Source organism: Canis lupus, chromosome 8, assembly GCF_048164855.1.
Source record: "Canis lupus baileyi chromosome 8, mCanLup2.hap1, whole genome shotgun sequence".
NCBI classification, from domain to species: Eukaryota; Metazoa; Chordata; class Mammalia; order Carnivora; family Canidae; genus Canis; species Canis lupus.
The window spans coordinates 40,689,475-40,709,326 of NC_132845.1; the positions used below are offsets into that span (position 1 = coordinate 40,689,475).

General features: G+C 53.3%; 1 protein-coding gene across 4 annotated transcripts in view; it reads right to left on the bottom strand.

Moving 5' to 3' along the window:
• Positions 1–19,852, bottom strand: part of CORO7 (coronin 7) — a 58,547-nt gene extending 38,695 nt beyond the window's left edge. For all 4 annotated transcript variants that reach the window (XM_072835559.1, XM_072835560.1, XM_072835557.1 and 1 more), the window contains exons 1-6: positions 19,685–19,852; positions 16,488–16,584; positions 15,168–15,242; positions 12,367–12,437; positions 11,821–12,004; positions 8,768–8,844 (exon numbers count right to left, since the gene is read on the bottom strand). In XM_072835559.1, coding sequence (XP_072691660.1) covers positions 8,768–8,844; positions 11,821–12,004; positions 12,367–12,437; positions 15,168–15,242; positions 16,488–16,584; positions 19,685–19,744 — 564 coding nt within the window. In that variant the 5' untranslated portion in view covers positions 19,745–19,852. The remainder of the gene's footprint in view (positions 1–8,767; positions 8,845–11,820; positions 12,005–12,366; positions 12,438–15,167; positions 15,243–16,487; positions 16,585–19,684) is intronic.

The following is a 19,852-nucleotide window of genomic DNA, read 5'->3' on the forward strand; positions in this document are numbered from 1 at the left end:
ATGGGACTACATCAAACAACTTGTGTTCTGCAAAGGCTGCAATCAATGGAGTCAAAAGGCTGGGATGGGAGATGATGCTTGCAAATCATATATCTGATAAGGGTTTAAGATCCAGAATATATGAAGAATTCATAAAACAACAAACAAAATCAAATAACTCTAAAAAATGGGCAAAGGACCTGAACAAATATTTCTCCCAAAGTATACAAATGGCTAGCAAACATACAAAAAGATGTTCGTCATCCAAGGAATGCAAATTATTATTATTATTATTTTTTATTTACGATAGTCACAGAGAGAGAGAGAGAGGCAGAGACACAGGCAGAGGGAGAAGCAGGCTCCATGCACCGGGAGCCCGACGTGGGATTCGATTCCGGGTCTCCAGGATCACGCCCTGGGCCAAAGGCAGGCGCCAAACCGCTGCGCCACCCAGGGATCCCAAGGAATGCAAATTAAAACCAAGATGAGGTATCATCTCACATCCATTAGGATGGCTACTATTGGGATCCCTGGGTGGCGCAGCGGTTTGGCGCCTGCCTTTGGCCCAGGGCGTGATCCTGGAGACCCGGAATCGAATCCCACGTCGGGCTCCCGGTGCATGGAGCCTGCTTCTCCCTCTGCCTGTGTCTCTGCCTCTCTCTCTCTCTGTAACTATCATAAATAAATAAAAATTAAAAAAAAATAAAAAAAAAGGATGGCTACTATTAAAAACTCGGGGAACAAGCGTTGGCGAGGGTATGGAAAAGTTGGAGCCCTCCTGTACTGTTGGTGGGAATGTAAAATGGTGCGGCTGCTGTGGAAAACAGGCTGGCAGTTCCTCAAAAAAGTAAAAATAGAATTACCTTATGATCCAGCAATTCCACTTCTGAGTACATACCCAAAAGAAGCAAGAAGAGGGTCACAACTAGCACATCAATGTGCATTATTCTCATTAGTATCCACAGCACTCACAGCAGCATCATGCACAAGAGCCAGAGGTGGGGGCAACCCAAGTATCCGCTGACAGAGGAGCGGGTACACAGAATGTGGTATACACACACGATGGATTCAGCCTGAAAACAGAAATCCTGTCACATGCTACAACACAGATGAACCTTGAGGACATTATGGTAAATGAAATAAGCCATCAGGGCAGCCCTGGTGGCTCAGTGGTTTAGCGCTGCCTGCAGCCCAGGGTGTGATCCTGGAGACCCTGGATCGAGTCCCACATCGGGCTCTCAGAATGGAGCCTGCTTCTCCCTCTGCCTGTGTCTCTGCCTCTCTCTCTCTCCTCTCTGTGTATTCTCATGAATAAATAAATAAAAATCTTAAAAAAATAATAAATGAAATAAGCCATCACAAAAGGACAAAGAGTCCATGATTCCACCTACACGAGCTATATAATGTAGTCAAAACCACAGATATGGAGGGTAGAATGGTGTTGACTGAGGGCAGGGGAAAGGGGAAAAGGGAGTTGTTGTTTAATGGGTAGGGGGTCTCAGTTCAGGAGATCTGTTTCACAATGACCTAAGTAAATTTAACATCCCTGTATACATAAAAACAGTTAAGACGGCAAATGTTATGATGCGTTTTTAACCACCATAACGAAATAGCTGTCAGTCCACAATAAGACAGAAGACCCATAAATGCACATTACTAAGTGAAAGAGGCCAATCTGGAAAGGCTACATATTGTAGGATTCCAACTATATGACATTAGGGAAAAGGCAAATCTCATGGAGACAGCAAAAAGTCAGCGGTTGCCAGTGGTCTGGGAGAGGGAGGAAGGAATGGAGGGGTGAAATACAGGGCACTTTTAGGGCGGAGAGGTTATTCTGCACAATGCTGTAATGTGGGTACATGATGTGGTGCATTTGTTAAAACCCCTACAATGCAGCCCCAAAGGTGAAGCCTAATGTAAACTCTGGCCTTTAGTTACTGTAGCAATATTGGTCTAACTATAACAAATGCACCACACCAACCAGCAGGGCACCAGATGGGGAGGAGGGACATGGGAACTCCTGGTACCACCTGCTCAGTATCTGCCTGGTTCCTGCCCAGGTGCTTGGGATGCAGAGCTAGCAAACAGTCCCTGCTGAGTACTGGACTCCGCAATGTACAGGCAGTCACAGGGAACTTCAGGGAGAAACTCAGGCCCGAGATGAATCTCCAAGGACAAGCAGAGCCTGCACCGGGAAGAGAAAGGTATTCAAAGGAAGTGAAAATGCATGAACAAAGATGTGGAAACAGGAACTTGCTGACACGTGACATGAAGGGGAAGGCAAGGCCATGCAAGAAGCCTAGATGGTGGGAATGGAGGGGGCAGTGGGCGAGTGCACAACTGGACAAGAGGGGGGCCTCCCTTGGCAGATCAGTCCCAGGTCTTCCTGACACACCTGGTGGGGTCCCAGGGTTCTTGGGTCACTCCTGACAAAGTCTTCCCTGGCGGCAGCTTACTGAGCACCTGCTATGTGCCAGGTGGGAAGCAGGCACAGTCTGGAACTAGCCATGCAGCAGCACCATTCCACGCCACTGCACAGCTGGGTTCAGGAGGATGCTGTTTTGAGACAGAAGAGGACAGTGAGGCACACAGGACAGAAACAGACAGAAAGAACAGTGAAACACAGAGAGAGGTGGAGAGGAATGGAGAGAAACATGGGACAGAGAGAGGACAACCAGAGATCGAGGACAGAGACAAGGAAGTGAGAGGCAGAGAACAGGGAAAGACAGCAGATCTTGAGAGATGATGAGGTAAGAGAGAATGCCTCCGGGGGTGCCTAGCCGGCTCAGTCAGTGAGTGTTGATCTCGGAGTCCTGAGTGCGAGCCCCACACTGGGTGTAGGAGTACGTGGAAATAAAGTATTGAAAGACAGAGAAAGAGAGACTACCTCCTGGCAGGGAGGGCCACTTTCACATAAGTGACGGAGTCAGTAGAGAGCCAAATGGCCTGGGTTTAGATTCCAACTCCATCACTCATGAGCTCCGTGACCCGGGCAAACCCCTGAGCCCTCAGTAGGAAGAGGACAACTGATGGCAGCACCTTTTACAGGTCAAAGTCCCAATTCTTGCCACATGGGTACAGCCTGAAAGCAGCCGGGCCAGCATATGCAGAAGTTCAACACTGGATCCACACCAGGGGTCACGCTGGGCACCAGAGGCTGGGCCATGGCAGGGGGAGTGGCCCTGGGCTGCGGAGGTGCACGCACTCCCGGGCTCACAGGCACAAGCACACCAGCAGAGTGGGAGCTTAGCGGGCTGCCATCTGTGAGGTCGGGGCGCCCCCTAGCAGCTGCCTGCACCTTCCCGTAGCTGGAGGAGCTGAGAGGGAAGTGCCAAGGGGCTTCTGCGGGGCCAGAGGGGGGCTTCAGGGGTCCTGGGAGGCAGATCCAGAGAGCCAGGTGGGAGATGGTGTGAAGAGGGGGAGGCCCTGAGAGGAAGCAGAGAGTTGCCACACCCCTACTCAACCCAGGCAGCCCTGTGTGGAACCCCAGAGCCCAGCCTGCAATCCCTGGCAGAGCAGAGCTCAGGCTCCCTGCTGCCAAGGGCAGGCCCACTCCCTGGCTCCCCCAACATGCTCAGGACAAACCCATGGGCACCTTCTCCTGAGCTTCAGTCATGAGGGTGGCCTCTCCTTCTGCACCATTCTCCAAAGGTTAGGAGTGTGGCACCTATCTAGCCAGCGCTGACAGGTCAGAGTGGAGGTCACACCCTGCTGGGACAGTGTCCCCTAAAGGATGTCACCCCCAGACAACAGCCTTGTAAGGTCCTCTGTCCCCACAGGTAGAGCACCTGCCCCTCCTGTGAGGATGCTGCTGTCATCCACTTGGGGCTGCTCTACCATTGGGGAACCTAGCTCCAGGAACAGCACAGGTGGGGGGCAAGGGAGGGCTCCACTCCACAGACCCACTCAGGAAATCCGTGTTTCCTCCCTACGACTTTGGCTTCTCTGGGTCTAGAGGGGATGAGAGAGCTCCACTGGACTGACCTGTGGCCTCATCACACTTATTCTTCCTCAGGGGACACCTGCAGGCAAGAAGCTGAGCCATCACATCAACAGGAGGTGGCAGACAGAACGGGGCATTGCGCACCTGGGTAACTGGGTGGTAAACGGGGCTCAGCTCCCTGGGGAGGAGGGGCTGGACAGCTCCCGCACACGCCCTCAGTAGACCCTCTGCATGAAGTCCCCAGACCTGACACCCTCTTCCCCACGCTCTAGGTCCTCTTCCCTGGTCCACATACCCTCCTGGGAAGTCACTCCCACCTCCTCCCTGTCCACGCTGTTACCTAGTCACCACGGCCTGATGCCTGCACTGCCCTTTCTCCTGGGGGCTGCAACACTCCTCACAGTCTCCCCATGTCCCCTCCTGTCCCACCCCACAGCACCATTCAGCCACCCACCCCCATGCTGTGCCCCCCACACCATGCCCACTGCTTTCTTTTGGCCTTGTACTCGCCCTCAGTCCACCCACCTCCCTCTCTGCCTGCAGTTGCCTGCAGCTGCTTTTGCTGACACTCCTCACCTGGCTGCCTAACTGGTAGAAACCCAGGGCAACATCCCTATATCCTAATCCATCTCTTTGTAGCTGCATCAAAACCAGAATCAACTATGCTAGGCCATGAGCTCTGTGGAAGGATGGTGCCTCTCTACTCCACGGGAAGGGATCCATGTCAAGCCTCTAGACATCTGACCTCAGACATCCTACCTGGTTCTGGGGTGAGGGACAGGGAACAGAAAATACAAGACCCAGAGGAGCCACATCTCTCCAGGCTACAGCCTGGACTGGAGCTGGAAGCTGCAGCTCTTAGGTGAAGGGCCATCCAAGTCATACCTGCAGGCCAGAGGTAGGCAGTTGCTGGGAACCCCCCTTCACCGGTCAGCAGTCTGGCCTTGCAGCTAGAGAGAGCTCTAACAGAGGTGGCCCCAGCTTGCCCTGAGCCCCACAGCTAGCTTCCTTCCTCCCTCTCCAGGGCCATGCCCCACACAGGCTGGCCTGTACAAGGGCCACTAAGGCCACCAGTCCCCGCTCAGAACATTCATACAGAACATTCATACACCTGCCCCTCCTGTGAGGATGCTGCCGTCATCCACTTGGGGCTGCTCTCCCATTGGGGAAACCAATGCACCTTCCTTCCACCCCCCTACCACAGCCACCAGCTATCATGGGGCTGCAGATCTGATCCCTTCAGGTACCTACCAGGGCTGTAAGGCCAGAGAAGGACAGGCAGCTCAGAGCTTGGGCCCTGCCTCAATGGCCAGGACTTTCACCTCTGGAACCAATACTCCTACTGCCCTTATTTTTCAGGGGAGGAGCAGCAGGCTAGGACCAGACTGCTCATCTACACACAAATCTCCTCCCAAAGCCCAGCCTAGAAACCACAACCTCCAGGGGAGCTGCCATTACTCCTCTAGAAAACAGCTGCTAAAATCTATCAACCACCTTACAAACCTTCAAACCTAGAAGCTAGCAACATCCCTTGTAAAAATCTAGATCAGGGTTGAGCAAGCTAAAGCCCACAGGCCAAATCAGCCAAATTCAACTTGAGACATGATTCAGCAAATATAGTTTTACTGCCACGTGGACACACCCACCCACTTACATTTTGTCTGTGGCTGCTTCCTTGTTACAAGGTGGCACCGACAGAGACAGTGTGGCCTGCAAAACCCAAAGTATTTACTATCTTACTATCTCGTCCTTCATGGAAGTTGCTCTAAGCTAAGTCACATTGACAACAAAAAACAAAAAGCAAAACAAAACAAAAAAAGAAACAAAATCTGTATACAAATATATTCAGTTGTTACAAGTTATCTAAAACGTACACTGGTGGGCAGCCCGGGTGGCTCAGCGGTTTGGTGCTGCCTTCAGCCCAGGGCCTGATCCTGGAAACCCGGGATAGTTCCGCATCCGGCTCCCTGCGTGGAGCCTGCTTCTCCCTCTGCCTGTGTCTCTGCCTCTCTCATGAATAAATAAATAAACTCTTTTTTTTTAAATTACACTGGTAAATTTATATGATAAAATATTCTGTACATTGTTCAGTTACTGATAAACTGGAAAAAATATTTATCGTGCTGAATAGAAAATGGAGAGTAGAATAACCTGGAAAGCATGATCTCCACATACAGAGAAAGAGAGAAGAAAGAAAGAAAGGAAAAGCTCAGAGAGAAAGATGTCAAAATAGTGACTGGTATGGTCCCTGGGTGGGAGGATCACAGGTGATTTTTTTTCTTTACTTTTCTACTGCTTTCCCAAATTTTTAAAACAAGCACAAACTACTATACCTTGATCACCATAAAGTAAGAACTTCCCGTGAGCATCTCCTTCCACCTTCCTCCTTCCCTCCCTCCATGTCTCCTCCTCTGCACCTCCTCACACAGCAGCGAAGGGTGTGGAAATGAAGGGCACAGAGGGCTTCTCATTGGAGGGGGAGGTCACAGCCCAGAACGCTGTCCAGCTGGTGCTTCAGCCAAGAATGCCTGTCCCCTTCTCCTCAGTGAGGGGAGGCCTGACCTCACTGTCCCTAGGAAGCTGTGCTCACCAGCGTGGAGCCCCAGCAAGTGAACCACACTGCACTACGTGACCACCTTGCCCTCCACCAGGGGCTCCTTGGAGGTTGGCAGCCCCGTGGACCCCGGAGCACATGCCAATGGCTGGAACCAACTGTTTGATGAACCAAATGGGGAAAAAAGGCTGATTTAAAACATTGGAGTTGGGGGGAGCCTGGGTGGCTCAGTTGGTTGAGTGTCCAACTCTTTTTTTTTTAAGATTTTATTTATTTATTCATGAGAGACAGAGAGAGAGAGAGAGAGAGAGAGAGGGAGGCAGAGACACAAGCAGAGGGAGAACCAGGCTCCCTGTGGGGAGCCCGATGTGGGACTCGATCCCAGGTCTCCAGGATCATGCCCTGGGCTGAAGGCAGAGCTAAACCGCTGAGCCACCTGGCCTGCCCTAAAATAAATCTTTAAAAAATTCTGGGAGGGATTCCTGGATGGCTCAGCAGTTGGGCGCCTGGCTTCAGCCCAGGGCATGATCCTGGAGTCCCGGGATCGAGTCCCGCATTGGGCTCCCTGCATGGAGCCTGTTTCTCCCTCTGCCTGTGTCTCTGCCTCTCTCTCTCTCTCTCTCTCTGTGTGTGTGTCTTTCATGAATAAATTGTAAAAAATCTTTTAAAAACAAAACAAAAAAATCTGGGAAGTGGGGCTTCTAAGAAAGCAGAGAAGAGAAATTTGGAAAGAGGATCCTCAAAGTATGCAGACCCCATGTTTTCTCCCTCAGAGAAGCCCTTGGTGCCCTCTGACTCCCCCAGCCAGCTCCCAAAGGAGTCCTTGCAGGCTCCCATGGCCTCCCATCCTGCAGGTGTGGCTCCAGGAGGCAGCACATCCCTACAGATCCCGAAGCTCATGGATCTCCCCAAATCCAACAGATAAGAGTTATTCACTGCTCAGCAGATTGTTTCTGGTGTTCCCAGCCACTTCCCTCGGGGACCCTGTCACCCTGGGCTCAGGGCATAGACCTCCAGCCCTGTCTCGGCTTCCCTTCTGCCACAGAGTGGCTCCTTTTGTCTCCTGCACAGGTTCTGAGCTCACTCTACCACTCTCCCCTCATTCCCTTCTCTCCCACTTGGGGTCACCCCTATTTCTCCCAGCAGGTACCCTGTAACACAGATGGCACCTACACTTCTACCCAGCTCAGACTCAGGCCCAGACCTTCTGTCCACGGACTCAACTGATGCCTCCACTGGACAAAGGCCCAGGTCCCTCCAGTCCAACAGGCCTAGAATTATCCTTAGAAGCACCCTGTCTGCACGGCAGGCTTCCCCTCCAACCAACAACCCAGGAACCAGCCTCCTGAACCCCTAAACCTCACCCTAGCCCACCACCAACGCCCTGCTCTCCCCTCCCCATCCCTCAAGCCTCTCAGTATCACCCCTGGCTGAGGATGATCCTATCTCCCCCAAGAGGTGTCTTACCCTCCCTTCTAGATACAGCCCATCCCCGCAATGCTTTTGTCCACACTGCAACTGGGGAGCTTTCAAAATACAAATCTGCTCACCTCATGCCACAGCCTGCCCCTCCCTGGCTTTAGAGACCCCAGGACTCCTGCCACTTCTAAGGTAACAAGCATAACCCTGTGCATGTGACTCCAGCCTTGCACCACTGCTCTCTGCATCCAGCCCCTTCTGGGTCCACATCTGTTGCTACTCTGCCCTGTTCTCCCTACCCAACCCCAGTAACTCGCCCTTCAGAGCCCCTGCCTGAGGCCAAGCCTCCTGGCCTCTCAACCAGCTCAGAGCTCCTCATGTTCCTCTCAGAACCCGTGTCACAGCTCATACTTAATCTTTTCATCTGTAAGATCCCTTGGCCCATGTTGGCTACTCTCACCAGCAAGAGACCAGGTGAGCATAGGGCCTGGCATTAGGGAGGACCTGAGGCCTGCCAACTGAATGTAGGGGCAGCACAATGCCCCGTGTAAGGGGCGTTGCTCAACACAACCTCCAGAAAGGACAGTAGTATGAACGAAGCACAAAGGATGAGGCTGGCTGAGGACGGAGGGGAGCTGAATACACAAACCGGAGCCCAGGGGTGCTAGCATGGGGCTTAACTTGAAGCCCTAATAGGGTCCCAATACCCTGGTACTGAGGGGGTGTAGGGGCTTCCAGATGCAGGTGTGAAGCAGAAAGTGTGAGGACAGCCAGGGCCATGCGCTCCTCAGCACCAGAGCCCTGCACAGAGCCGGGCACATCTCAGTCCCTACTGTAGGCACTTACCCAAGGCTCAGGGCCCAGCTGCTTACCTTGCATATTGTGCCCAGCAGAGCTCCGTCCCGGCTCCAGACGGCAGCCTGCACTAGGTCCCCATGGGCCGCCAGCTCTGTAGAGAAGCAGCCAAGGTCAGGAGGGGGTCCAGGGTCTCCCCACCCTATCCTGGGCAGTGGGGGCACCAGGGAAATGGGCGCAGGAAGGCCCGGCTTGGGGCTTGGGGTAATGCCCAGGACAGTGGCAGTAGCTGCAAGTGTCTGTCTCTGGCAGGAGGACCAAGGGCAGCGTCTCCTTCCAGACATGCTGCACTACAGCCGGACTCCTTCCTTTAGCCCTGCCTTCATCAGGCCATGCTTCTACTCAAGTCTTCTGAGGCTCCCTGCTTCTTGCTCAGCCTGGCTCACTTCCCACCCAGGCTTACCCCCAGTCACTCACCAACACACCCCAACTGAGTCACACCAGCCCATGGCTGAGCCACACACATTCCCACCATAGGCCTCTGCAAGGGCCATCCCTGCTCCTCCCCCCAGTGTGACAGTTTTAAAACATGTCCACGGGGCACCTGGATGGCTCAGTCTGTGAAGCATCTGCCTTTGGCTCAGGTCATGATCCCAGGGTGCTGGGATTGAGTCTCACGTCAGGTTCCCTGCTCAGCGGGGAACCTGCTTCCCCCTCTGCCTCTAACTCTTTTTCTCTCATGAGTTAAAAAACAAACAAAAATTAAAAAAAAAAAAACACGTTCACAAATTATTTGATGCTCATCCTATTATAGGTTGAATTGTCTCTCTGCAAAAAAAAAAAAAAAAAAAAAAAATTGTCTCTCTGCAAAAAAGATGCTGGGATGCGTGGCCGGCAATGTCGGAAAAGCATGTGACTTCTTGATCTTGGGGTCATGAGTTTGAGCCCCACAACGGGAATAGAGATTACTTAAAAATAAATAAACTTAAAAACAAAAAGATGCTGTCACCCTAATCCTCAGCACCCGTTCTATAACATTATTTGGAAATAGGGTCTTCGTAGATCAACTTAACCTGATACAGTTAGGGTGGGTCCTAGCCAAGTAGGACTAGTCCTTATGAAAAGGGGAGTTCGGACACAGAGTCAGATGTGCAAAGAAAATAGATGATGTGAAGACACGAAGAAGACACCATGTACAAGCCAAGGGACGCCTGGGGCTTCAGGAGTGAGGAGCGAGGCCTGGAACAGGCTCCCTCAAGTCCCTCAGAAGGTCCCAGCTCCATCCCAACACCTGGTTTCAGACTTCTGATCTCCAGGCTGTGAGACAGCAAGTTTCTGTTATTTGAAGCCATGGAGCTTGTGGTGCTTCATTACAGCAGCCCTAGGGATCTAATGCACAGAATGCAGAGCCTAACTCACCTCCTCTTGAGTGTGAGAACTGAGTAACTTGTTTCTAACAGAGTCTGGTGTAAGTGGGGGCATGTGACTTCCAACGTTGGGCCAGAAAAGTCACTGCCCTTCTTCCCTGCTCCTTCCCCTGTGGATGGTCCAGGGAGGCAGACAGAGGCCAAGCTGTGGGGAGATGGGGGATAAGGGGGGCACTCAGGCAGAGGCCCCATGCAGGGACTGAGGCATGTCTGTGTCTGCCAACCCTTTGAGAAGTTGAGCCTCCTGCCCCAGTCAATTCTTCAGGTGAGGAAGCAGCCTCACAACACTGAGCCAGAACCACCCAGCAAAGCAGCTCCCAAATCTCTGACCCTCAGAAGTGATGATGTGATAAATGCTCATAATTGTTTTAAGCCTCTACGTTCTGTAATAATCTGCTCCACAGCAGCAGATGACCACTTTGCCCAGGCTTACAAGCCTAGGATTCACCCCAGCCCTGTGCCCACCTGCTCTGCAGCCAGGGCCCAATGGTTTAACCTCATCTGTGACAGGAGAATGGCAGTGCTGCCCGGTGGAACTGATATGCTGAGGGGAGCAGCATGCCCTCAGCACAGTGCCAGGCCTGAGAGGGCTTGAGACACAGCAGTTACAGCTGGGTGACCACCTAATGACAGGTGACCCTCACCTCTGCTGGAAAGCTCAGGCCAGTCTCCTTGAAGGCACCAGGAGCTCTCTGTGGGTAGCTCACACTACTGAAGGCCCTCGGTTGGCCTCTTGGTCCCAGCCCCAGAGGTGGGGACCTCACTTCGGTGAGCCTGGCCCACCCTGGATGTTCTGGATGGCCCTATGAGATAAGGTCATGCTTCAACTCTCGGAGCCTCGTGTTTTAGCCCTAAAAATCAGGTGAACGTGTCAGGGCCTTGGTAGAAAAGACCCTGTGACGTCACCACAGAACATCAGGGCTCCACGTGGGTCACAGGGTCATAACCATTCACTGAGGAATCTGACCCAAAGCTGTCACCAACTATGTGTGGTCTGAATGTCTGTGCCCCCCACATGTTGAAGTCTCACTCCCACTGTGATGGTGTCTAGAGGCGGGGCCTCTGGGAGGTGATTAGGTCATGAGGTTGAAGCCTCAGGATGCTGATCAGGCCCAGAGAGCTCCTTTGTCCCTCCTGCCACGTGAGGACACAGCTCCAGGACAGCCATCTGTGACCCGGGAAAGAGGCTGTCACCAAGCACTAAATCTGCCAGCACCCTGACCTTGGAGGTCCAGGCTTCCGAACCACGAGCAATGAATTCCTGTTGTTTGTAAGCCGCCCAGATGTGGGTGTGGGTTGGAGCAGCCAGACTTGGAACACACTAAGACAGACTCAGTCATGAAAATGACAGGAGAAGCCTGGGGGAGGGGCTGCAAGAGAGCAAAATCCTCGTCTGGCAGAAAGGCAGCCAGAAGTTTGTTTTCAAAACCGAAGTGACATACAACTCAAGAAATAACAGTATAAGGAAGGTACTTAGACATACGGAGGAAAAACAACTTCACGAAACGACAACAGATGCCTACAGGAAGTGGGCAGGGATGCAGCGTCTGTAGTCAGTTAAGCTAGAATCTTACAACCTTTCATACCACGTACACGTAAGACTTGAACGCGTGTTTTAAAATTCACGTTATGGAAAACACAAAGAAAAGGAGCGCCGTCCAGACGGGGGCTGCCCAGGGAGGGGTGGCCAGTGCAGCCTGTACCTGTGAGGGCCTGATGCTTGGCTACATCCCAGACCTTCACAGCCATGCCCGCTGCACTCGCCAGGACACCGTCCGCAGTGGGATGGAAGTGCAGCACCTCCACCTGGACCGGCTCAGGGCCCAGCACCAGCCCGGGCACCGAGGGCAGTGCCTGGCCAGAGGCGGGCAGTCGCCACAGTTTCACCTATGGGGAAAAAGCAAGGCCGTGAGCCCTGGGCTGCCCCAGCCCCAGGTGTTATACTTGGGCATGGGGGCTGTGTATTCCACGTGAGGAAAGGCAGGGTAACGCAGCCCAGGATTGAGGGGTGTAATTAGGGGGGAGGGGAGCGCAGCCACAGGATGGGAGCTCTGCTCCATCTCCTCCAGCATCCCACACCACCCCAGCCCTGCTCTCCGCAGGTAGCCAAACAGTAGAACAGCAAGTCTGGACCACAGGGGAGCCAGTGTGGGCCGAGGAACAGAGAATCTGGGCTAGCCTGGCTCTGGAGGCCTGGGTGGAGGGCAGTGGGAGGGACATTGAGCAGCTCGTCCAGCAGCTCCACTCACCGTCCTGTCGGCTGAGCCCGTGGCCAGGAGGAAGTCATCAAAGGGAGAGAAGTCCAAGTCCGTGACCAGGTCTGTGGGAGAGGAACAGCTGACACAGGCCTGGCAAGAACTCACCAGAACTTTGTTTTCCAGCCCAATATCCTATCTCCCCAAGGTGCAGAACCACAGCCCAGGATTTCAGAGGTGGGGATAACTGCCTACACAGTGGCAGTCTGAAAGTCCACAAGGAAAGGCACTTCTGGAAATCCCTGCCTGTGACACACAAAGGCCCTGGCATCGGGAAGTCAGCACAGTGAGAGGCAGGAAGCTCCTCAAATTACCAAGCACCTGAATTTGCCCAAAATCCAGAGCCCAATGCAGGACCTGGCATGCAAATGTGTGAATGAATGCAAGTGCCAGGCCTGCTCTGGACCCACGAAGGGTTCACAAACTGGACAAATGCCACCCAGCCCTAACAGACCCTCAGCACCCACATAAGGAGACACACACACACACAGACATCTCTGCAGATGTGTTAAGAGGTAGGCCGACCATGAGGACTCCAAGGTCAGGGCTCAGGGCAGCTTCATAGAGGAAGCACGGTGAGCCCTGGGGAGTATGAAGGACTAGAACAGGTTAGGACAACAGGGAAGCAGGCGTTTGGGTGACACAGCCAAGCTAGGAGTTCTCCCCCTCAAATCCCCACCAGGGCTGACACTCAGGCCTAAGTGTACCTGACCCCTGCCTTAGAGGGAATTCTCTCTTAGGGGAATTAAAGCAGGAATTGGAAGTGCCTAGTGACACGGCACCTCAGGGACTGGCCTGGGTGGAGGGCAGCCAGCTGGGAGGAAGCCGTCAGCTCCCATGCCAGGACCTTCCTAAGGCCTGCATGTCCAGCTGCTCCTTTGGATTTGGAAACTCCCCAGGCCTTCAGCTCTGGAAGCTCTCCTATAAATCCCCTTTTGGCTAAAGACATCTGGACTTGGTCTCAGTTCTTCACAACCCAAGAATCTGAACTGCTCAGCTCTGGAAGGCCAGGAGAGGGAGACAAGGGCACACAGAGTGAGCCACAGCCTAGAGAAAGAGGAAACCTGTTTCCTGAAACCACCAGGGGGTGAAGGAGGTCAGGGCTCAGTGTGTGTGGGGGGGGTGGCAGGGAGTTGTGAGCATGATGGCCAGGCTTACATCACCAGAGCAAGGAGCATAGTGATTATCCCTGCTGCCTGCCTCCTCGGAGGGGGTCAAGCAGGTATATTTTCCTCTCAGGGCAGAACCAGACTGGCCATCCTGGAGGGAAGGGAAGGGGAGGGAAGGGGAGGGGAGGGGAGGGGAGGGGAGGGGAGGGGAGGGGAAGGGAAGGGAAGGGAAGGGAAGGGAAGGGAAGGGAAGGGAAGGGGCAGATGAAGACAGGCACGCCCTGGGACAGCCCTGACCTGGACTCCTGGAGCTCCTGCCACCCTGCCTGTGGGCTGTACATGGGACTAAATCTCAAACCATTATGGTAAGTGAAAGATGCCAGATTTGAAAGACTATGTGTAGTATAATTCCATTTCTGCAAAATGTCCAGAAATGGCCAGGCAATGGATCAGAAGCTGGCAAACATTTTCTGTGAAGAGTGAGACAGTAAGTACTTTAGGGTTTAATGGCCATACGGTTTCTGTCACAACTCTTTGACTGTAGTTGCTGGGAGAAAGCAGTCACGGGCTGAATGTCAATGAAGAAGCATGGCTGTGCCTCCAAAATGCCATTTACAAAGACAGGCAGCAGGCCAGATTTGGCCATGACAGTAGCTTGCAGACCCTGGCAGCAGAGGCAGAAAGTAGATCAATGGGTGCCTGAGGCTTTGGTGCCAGAGGTGGAAATGGATTAACTGCAAAGGGGCACAAGGATCCTCTGAGGAAACGTTCTAAAATTGGGTTGTGGATACCCAACTCTGTAGCTTCCCTAAGAGTCATCAAATTCTTCACTTAAAACAAGTCCGCTAATGGTTCATAAACGATGCCTCAATAAACTTGTAAAAGGCTTTAAGAAAGAATTAGATGAGAAAACACAGACAACATTCTCAGCACATGGAGAGCTCCTGCCCGATGTTCACCACTGTTCCTTTATCAGCTGCTGTTCGCATCACCTGGACCCCAACACTGAGCTGCACACCCAGACCGGGGACCAAGACTCAGCCCCTTCCCTCACCCAAGGCCACCCAAGAGGCGGCCAGGAATGCAAGCCAGAGGGGCTGGCCCACAGCCACAGCAGCTGGACACGAAGACAGGAGGCAGCTGGGTCCGTGCTGCCACAGCCCAGGGAGAGCGAGCTGTTCCCAAAGAGTGGGCAGGCTGCCAGGCAGGCTGCCGGGCGCCCCCAGAAGCAGCTGCAGCACACAAAAGCTCTCTTTGTGAGGGCCCGTCTCCAGCCCCAAAGCCCAGCCAGGCCTCCCCTTGAAGACACTAAGCAGCCTGGCTGGAGAGGGGGCCTGGTGGGTGAGGGGTGGTCTGCTGGGGTCTGCAGGGCTGAGAACCGCATAAGGTTGGGTCCTCCACAGTGACAGGGAGCCAGCATCAGCCTGGAACCTGGTGCTGGCCAGCACACATCCCCTTCCTCTCACCTGGACAACCTGAAGCACTCAACTTCCCCTCTCTTTGCCCCAGCGGAATTCTCAACCAGGACCCAGCCTTCCAATATGGACACCATCTGCACGAATGCATAGTGAGGACAGCAGGAGGAACCTGGCAAACCATGGGGCTATGGCACCAGATGCGTACGAATCCCTGCACCCGGGGAGGGAGGAGCAAGTTCTAGACTTCCTCGGTCCAGTCTCCACTCACCCGAATGGCAGCCGAGATAGGTCACCTGTCTCTTGTCCTCTCCTTGGCTCTCCAGAGGCACAATGCCCAGCACACCTGTCAAGCAAACACAGGGGCTCTGACTTCAGTCCTAATGGGAACCATCTGTTGCCCAGGGCTCCCAGAGGACACAAGACCCAAAAGCTCAGTCTTGGACCTCCCCAGAGTCTCCACCAATCACATAGTGATTGGTCCAAGATTATTTTCTTAACCCATATGAGAATCTTCTGTGACAGAAGATGTATGGAAGATATTAGAGAAAAAGGTGGTCTCTTTTTGGCATAGTGGGTCATATGAGGTCAGCCTAGGACCACCAATTACCATTTTTCCCATTTCTCTTACTTGAGAAAGGACAGCAGAGCTGAAGGACAGCACACAGCTCAAGGCTGATGGCACATGTGAGCGTCCGGATACAGCTCTGCCTAAAGCTTTTGGACTTCTTACTTATACCAGCCAAAGAAGTATCTGAGTTTTGTTTAAGTCAGTTTAAGGCCCGATTTATCACTAGCAACCAAAAAAGTCCCAACACACACAGGATGCTTTTCAAATCTTGGTGTTCCTGTGGACCCCAGCCAATCCAGACTCCCAGATGAGGACAGCTGAAAACAAAGGGGACAATCCTATCCTTGTGTCCTGGCCTCCTCTAAAAACCATAGCCAGGGGTGCCTGGGTGGCTATCAGTTAAGCGTCTGACTCTCAATATCAGCTCAGGTCATGAGCTCAGGGACCTGGGATTGAGCCCCATGTCAGGCTCCACGCTCAGTGTGGAGCCTTGCTGGAGAGTCTCCCTCTCCCTCTGCCCTTCCCACTCATGTGGTCTCTCTCTCTCAAGTAAATAAGTACAATCTTTTTTTTTTTTTTAAGATTTTATTTATTTATTCATGAGAGACACAGAGAGAGAGAAGCAGAGACACATGCAGAGGGAGAAGCAGGCTCCATGCAGGAAGCCCAACGTGGGACTCGATCCCAGGTCTCCAGGATCACGCCCTGGGCTGTAGGCAGTGCTAAATCGCTGAGCCACCCAGGCTGCCCAAATAAGTAAAATCTTAAAAAAAAAACAAAAACAAAAACAAACAAACAAAAAACACAGCTAGCGTGTTTTTTTTTTTTTTTTTAGCGTGGTTTATATAAAGTTTACACACATGCTCGAATTAAAATCAATCTGATTACTGTACAATGATGCCGACCTCTAAGCCCCACGAGGATGCTCCAAGCCTCTGGCCTGCAATGAGCCTGCCCTTCTCCCTTATCCAAATTAGGGTGACAATTTCTGAATCTCCACATCCATGTCCACCTCCCTACCTGGACGGTCAGAGTTAAATGCAATCAAGTGGCAGCTGGATTTGATATGGTTCCCACATGAGGCTGTTGTTCCTGCTCGAATGTCACTGATCCAGGCCTGAAAATAAAGAATAAGAATTGTGACAGCCAGGTCTCTGCCCATAACTAAACCAGGGGCTGCGTTATAATCCAAAGAACTTTACCTTAAGGCTGCACCATTAGAAATCCATTTTTTTTTTTGGATCTGACCCTGTCTCCACTTATGTACTCCCTCAGAATATGCAAAATATTATTGAAATAACCTAAGTCATAAGGGGGGGTAATATGGCCTTTTAATCAGTTCTCTGATTTAATAAGGAAGAGATGACTGTCAGAAGAAGCTCAGGATAAATGAAGTCAAGAGACCACAGGGTGATTCTGTTAAGAGGGAGAGAGAGAAGCAGAGAAAGCAGAAGTGAGCACGTAAGAGAGAAGACAGATTCAGCTTCCTCCAGGGCCTTGCTGAAGCCTCCACCAAATACAGGGGCGTCCTGTAAGCCCCAGAAAAAAACATTCAACTTCAAATCAAGGACTCTCCACAGAGTCCCACAGAAAGGTAAATGATGCACCCCTGAGAAAAGGCAATAATGTTAACATCCCCACATACTGAGAGGCAAGGGGCCACTTTTTTGAAACTAAGATCAGCAAGGTCCAAATGTTTTCTGTTGGTATCAAAGCACTGTGTGACACTCCTCCCTGTGGCATGACAACTGAACACCCTTGTTTCCTGGCCCATGCAACTGGGCACTGGAAACCGCCCACCACGTGCAAGTTTCTATTTAAGTGTTCACCTGTGGAGGGTAGAACAATATTATCTTGCATTATTTCGTGTTTACTGTACAAATAGAGTGACAGGAAATATCTTTGAAAAGGAGAACAGGGACGCCTGGTGGCTCAGTGGTTGGGCGTCTGCGTTCGGCTCAGGGCATGACCCCGGGGTCCTGGGATCGAGTCCCACATTGAGCTCCCCACAGGGAGCCTGCTTCTCCCTCTGCCTATGTCTCTCATGAATGAATAAATAAAATCTTAAAAAAAAAAAAAAGAGGGATCCCTGGGTGGCGCAGCGGTTTGGCGCCTGCCTTTGGCCCAGGGCGCGATCCTGGAGACCCGGGATCGAATCCCACGTCGGGCTCCCGGTGCATGGAGCCTGCTTCTCCCTCTGCCTGTGTCTCTGCCTCTCTCTCTCTCTCTCTCTGTGACTATGACTATCATAAATAAATTAAAAAAAAAAGAAGAAAGAAAGCAAGAAAGAAAGAAAAGGAGAACAGATCACCTGTGTGTCATTCCCCGCCCCCCTCCCATCTCACTGACCTAAACTGTCTAAAGCTCTATCTGTAATCTCTGGTCTCATGCTTATCTGTTTACTTTGCTGGACTAAGACCCACCTGGGACAAGCCCCAATGCCCATTGAGTATACCCCAGATCCATTCCAGGAGTGCTTACTACACTCAGAAAGACAGTATTAATGTGAATCTGAGCACCTTCTCCACCCCTTGCTTTGCTTTCAACCTTTTTTTTTTTTTTTAAGATTTATTTAGTTATTCATGAGAGACACAGACTGAGAGAGAGAGACAGAGACATAGGCAGAGGGAGAAGCAGGCTCCATGCAGGAAGCCCGATGTGGGACTCCATCTTGGGTCCCGGGATCATGACCCAAGCTGGAGGCAGGTGCCCAACCGCTGAGCCACCCAGGCCGCCCTGCTTTCAACCTTTTATTTATTTATTTTTTAATTTTTATTTATTTATGATAGTCACAGAGAGAGAGAGAGAGAGAGGCAGAGACATAGGCAGAGGGAGAAGCAGGCTCCAGGCACCGGGAGCCCGACATGGGATTCGATCCCGGGTCTCCAGGATCGCATCCTGGGCCAAAGGCAGGCGCCAAACTGCTGCGCCACCCAGGGATCCCTGCTTTCAACCTTTTAATGGTTCCCCACTGCACTCAAAAAATAACCCAACTTCTTCCTGTGGCCCTCAGGCTCTGCAGCACTGCTCTGGACTCATCTGACACCCCACTTCCCCATCTTTGCCCTCCATCCACTCTGGCCCACTTTCTATTCCCCCACCAGGCTCTTTACCACCCCACTTTTCTTGTAGTTGGCTGCTTCTCACTCTTCTGGCCTCGGCTTAAATATCACCTCCTTCCTACAGCCTTCCCTGACCACTCTATCAAGATTAACTTCCACGTGGCCATTTACCTCCATCTCCAGCCCAGCCCTTCTTGCGCATTCTTCAATGCATTTACTAAAACTTGTCATGCCCTTGCAGGCTGTCTGCCTGCTGGATGTCTCCCTCACAAGACTGTAAGCAGCCCAGAGGAAAGAAAGCGCTGCGGTGTCCACAGCTGTGGTTCCCGGAGCACACGGAAGTACGGAGGAAATACCGTCCAGAGCATGAAAACAGGGTTTCTGCCCCAGGCTACCCTGCTTGCTGTGCGTTTGCTCCTGATGGGGCTACTGGAGGTCAGTTCCTACGCCTGCCCAATAACATTGGGAGCAGCAGAACAGGACTGGCAGCATCTCTGAAGCGCACCCGTCCTCAGGCCGGCTGCCCTTGCAGGGGCCCGAGGGGTCCCCCCAACACCTGGCTCAGCTCTAACTCTGGGCCCCGCCTCCTCGGGCTTCCCCAGACCCCACCCGGCCGCAGGCAGCATCACCCCAGTAAGAGAAGAGCAGCTCTTGCGCCAGCCGCGCGAGAAGGAAGCGCCGGCGGAAACCCGGGGGAGGGGCGCGCCTCTTTCTGAGGGGCTCTGGCTCTTGGGCTGACACATCCGGACTCGCCAACGCCAGGGGAGACGGAGGCATCTCTCCCGCAGCCCAGCCTCGGGCAGGGCCGATCCGGGCGGAGCGGGGGCCCGCAGCGCCCGAGCCCCGGCTCCGCGGCGAGGCCGACCGGAAGCCGGGAAGGCAGGCAGCCTCGCAGGCCGCAGGCCTCGGCCGGGCGGCTGCACCGCTTCGGGGGTCCCGGGGCGAGACGGGCGAGCGCGCGGGCGGCAGCGCTCACGGAGCGGCCAGAGAGAGCCCGGCCGCGGGAGCCCCGGACTCTGCCCTCCGGGTGCGCCGAACAGCCGGGCCGCCGGGCCGGGCCTGAAGGGGGCGCCCCGGGGCAGGCGGGCTCCGGGGTACCCGCGCCGGGCCCGGCGGGGAGGGGCGGGGGCGCAGGGACCCGCGGGCAGGGCTCACCTCGCGACGGGACGGCCGCGCCTCCGTGTGCCGGAACTTGGACACCTTGAAGCGGCTCATGGCGACGGGAACGACGATGGGTGCAGCTTCGAGGGCCCGGGCGTCGGCTCTCAGGTGCACCGACAGCAGCCGCGACTCCCGCCGCCTCCGGCCCCACCCGCCCGCGGC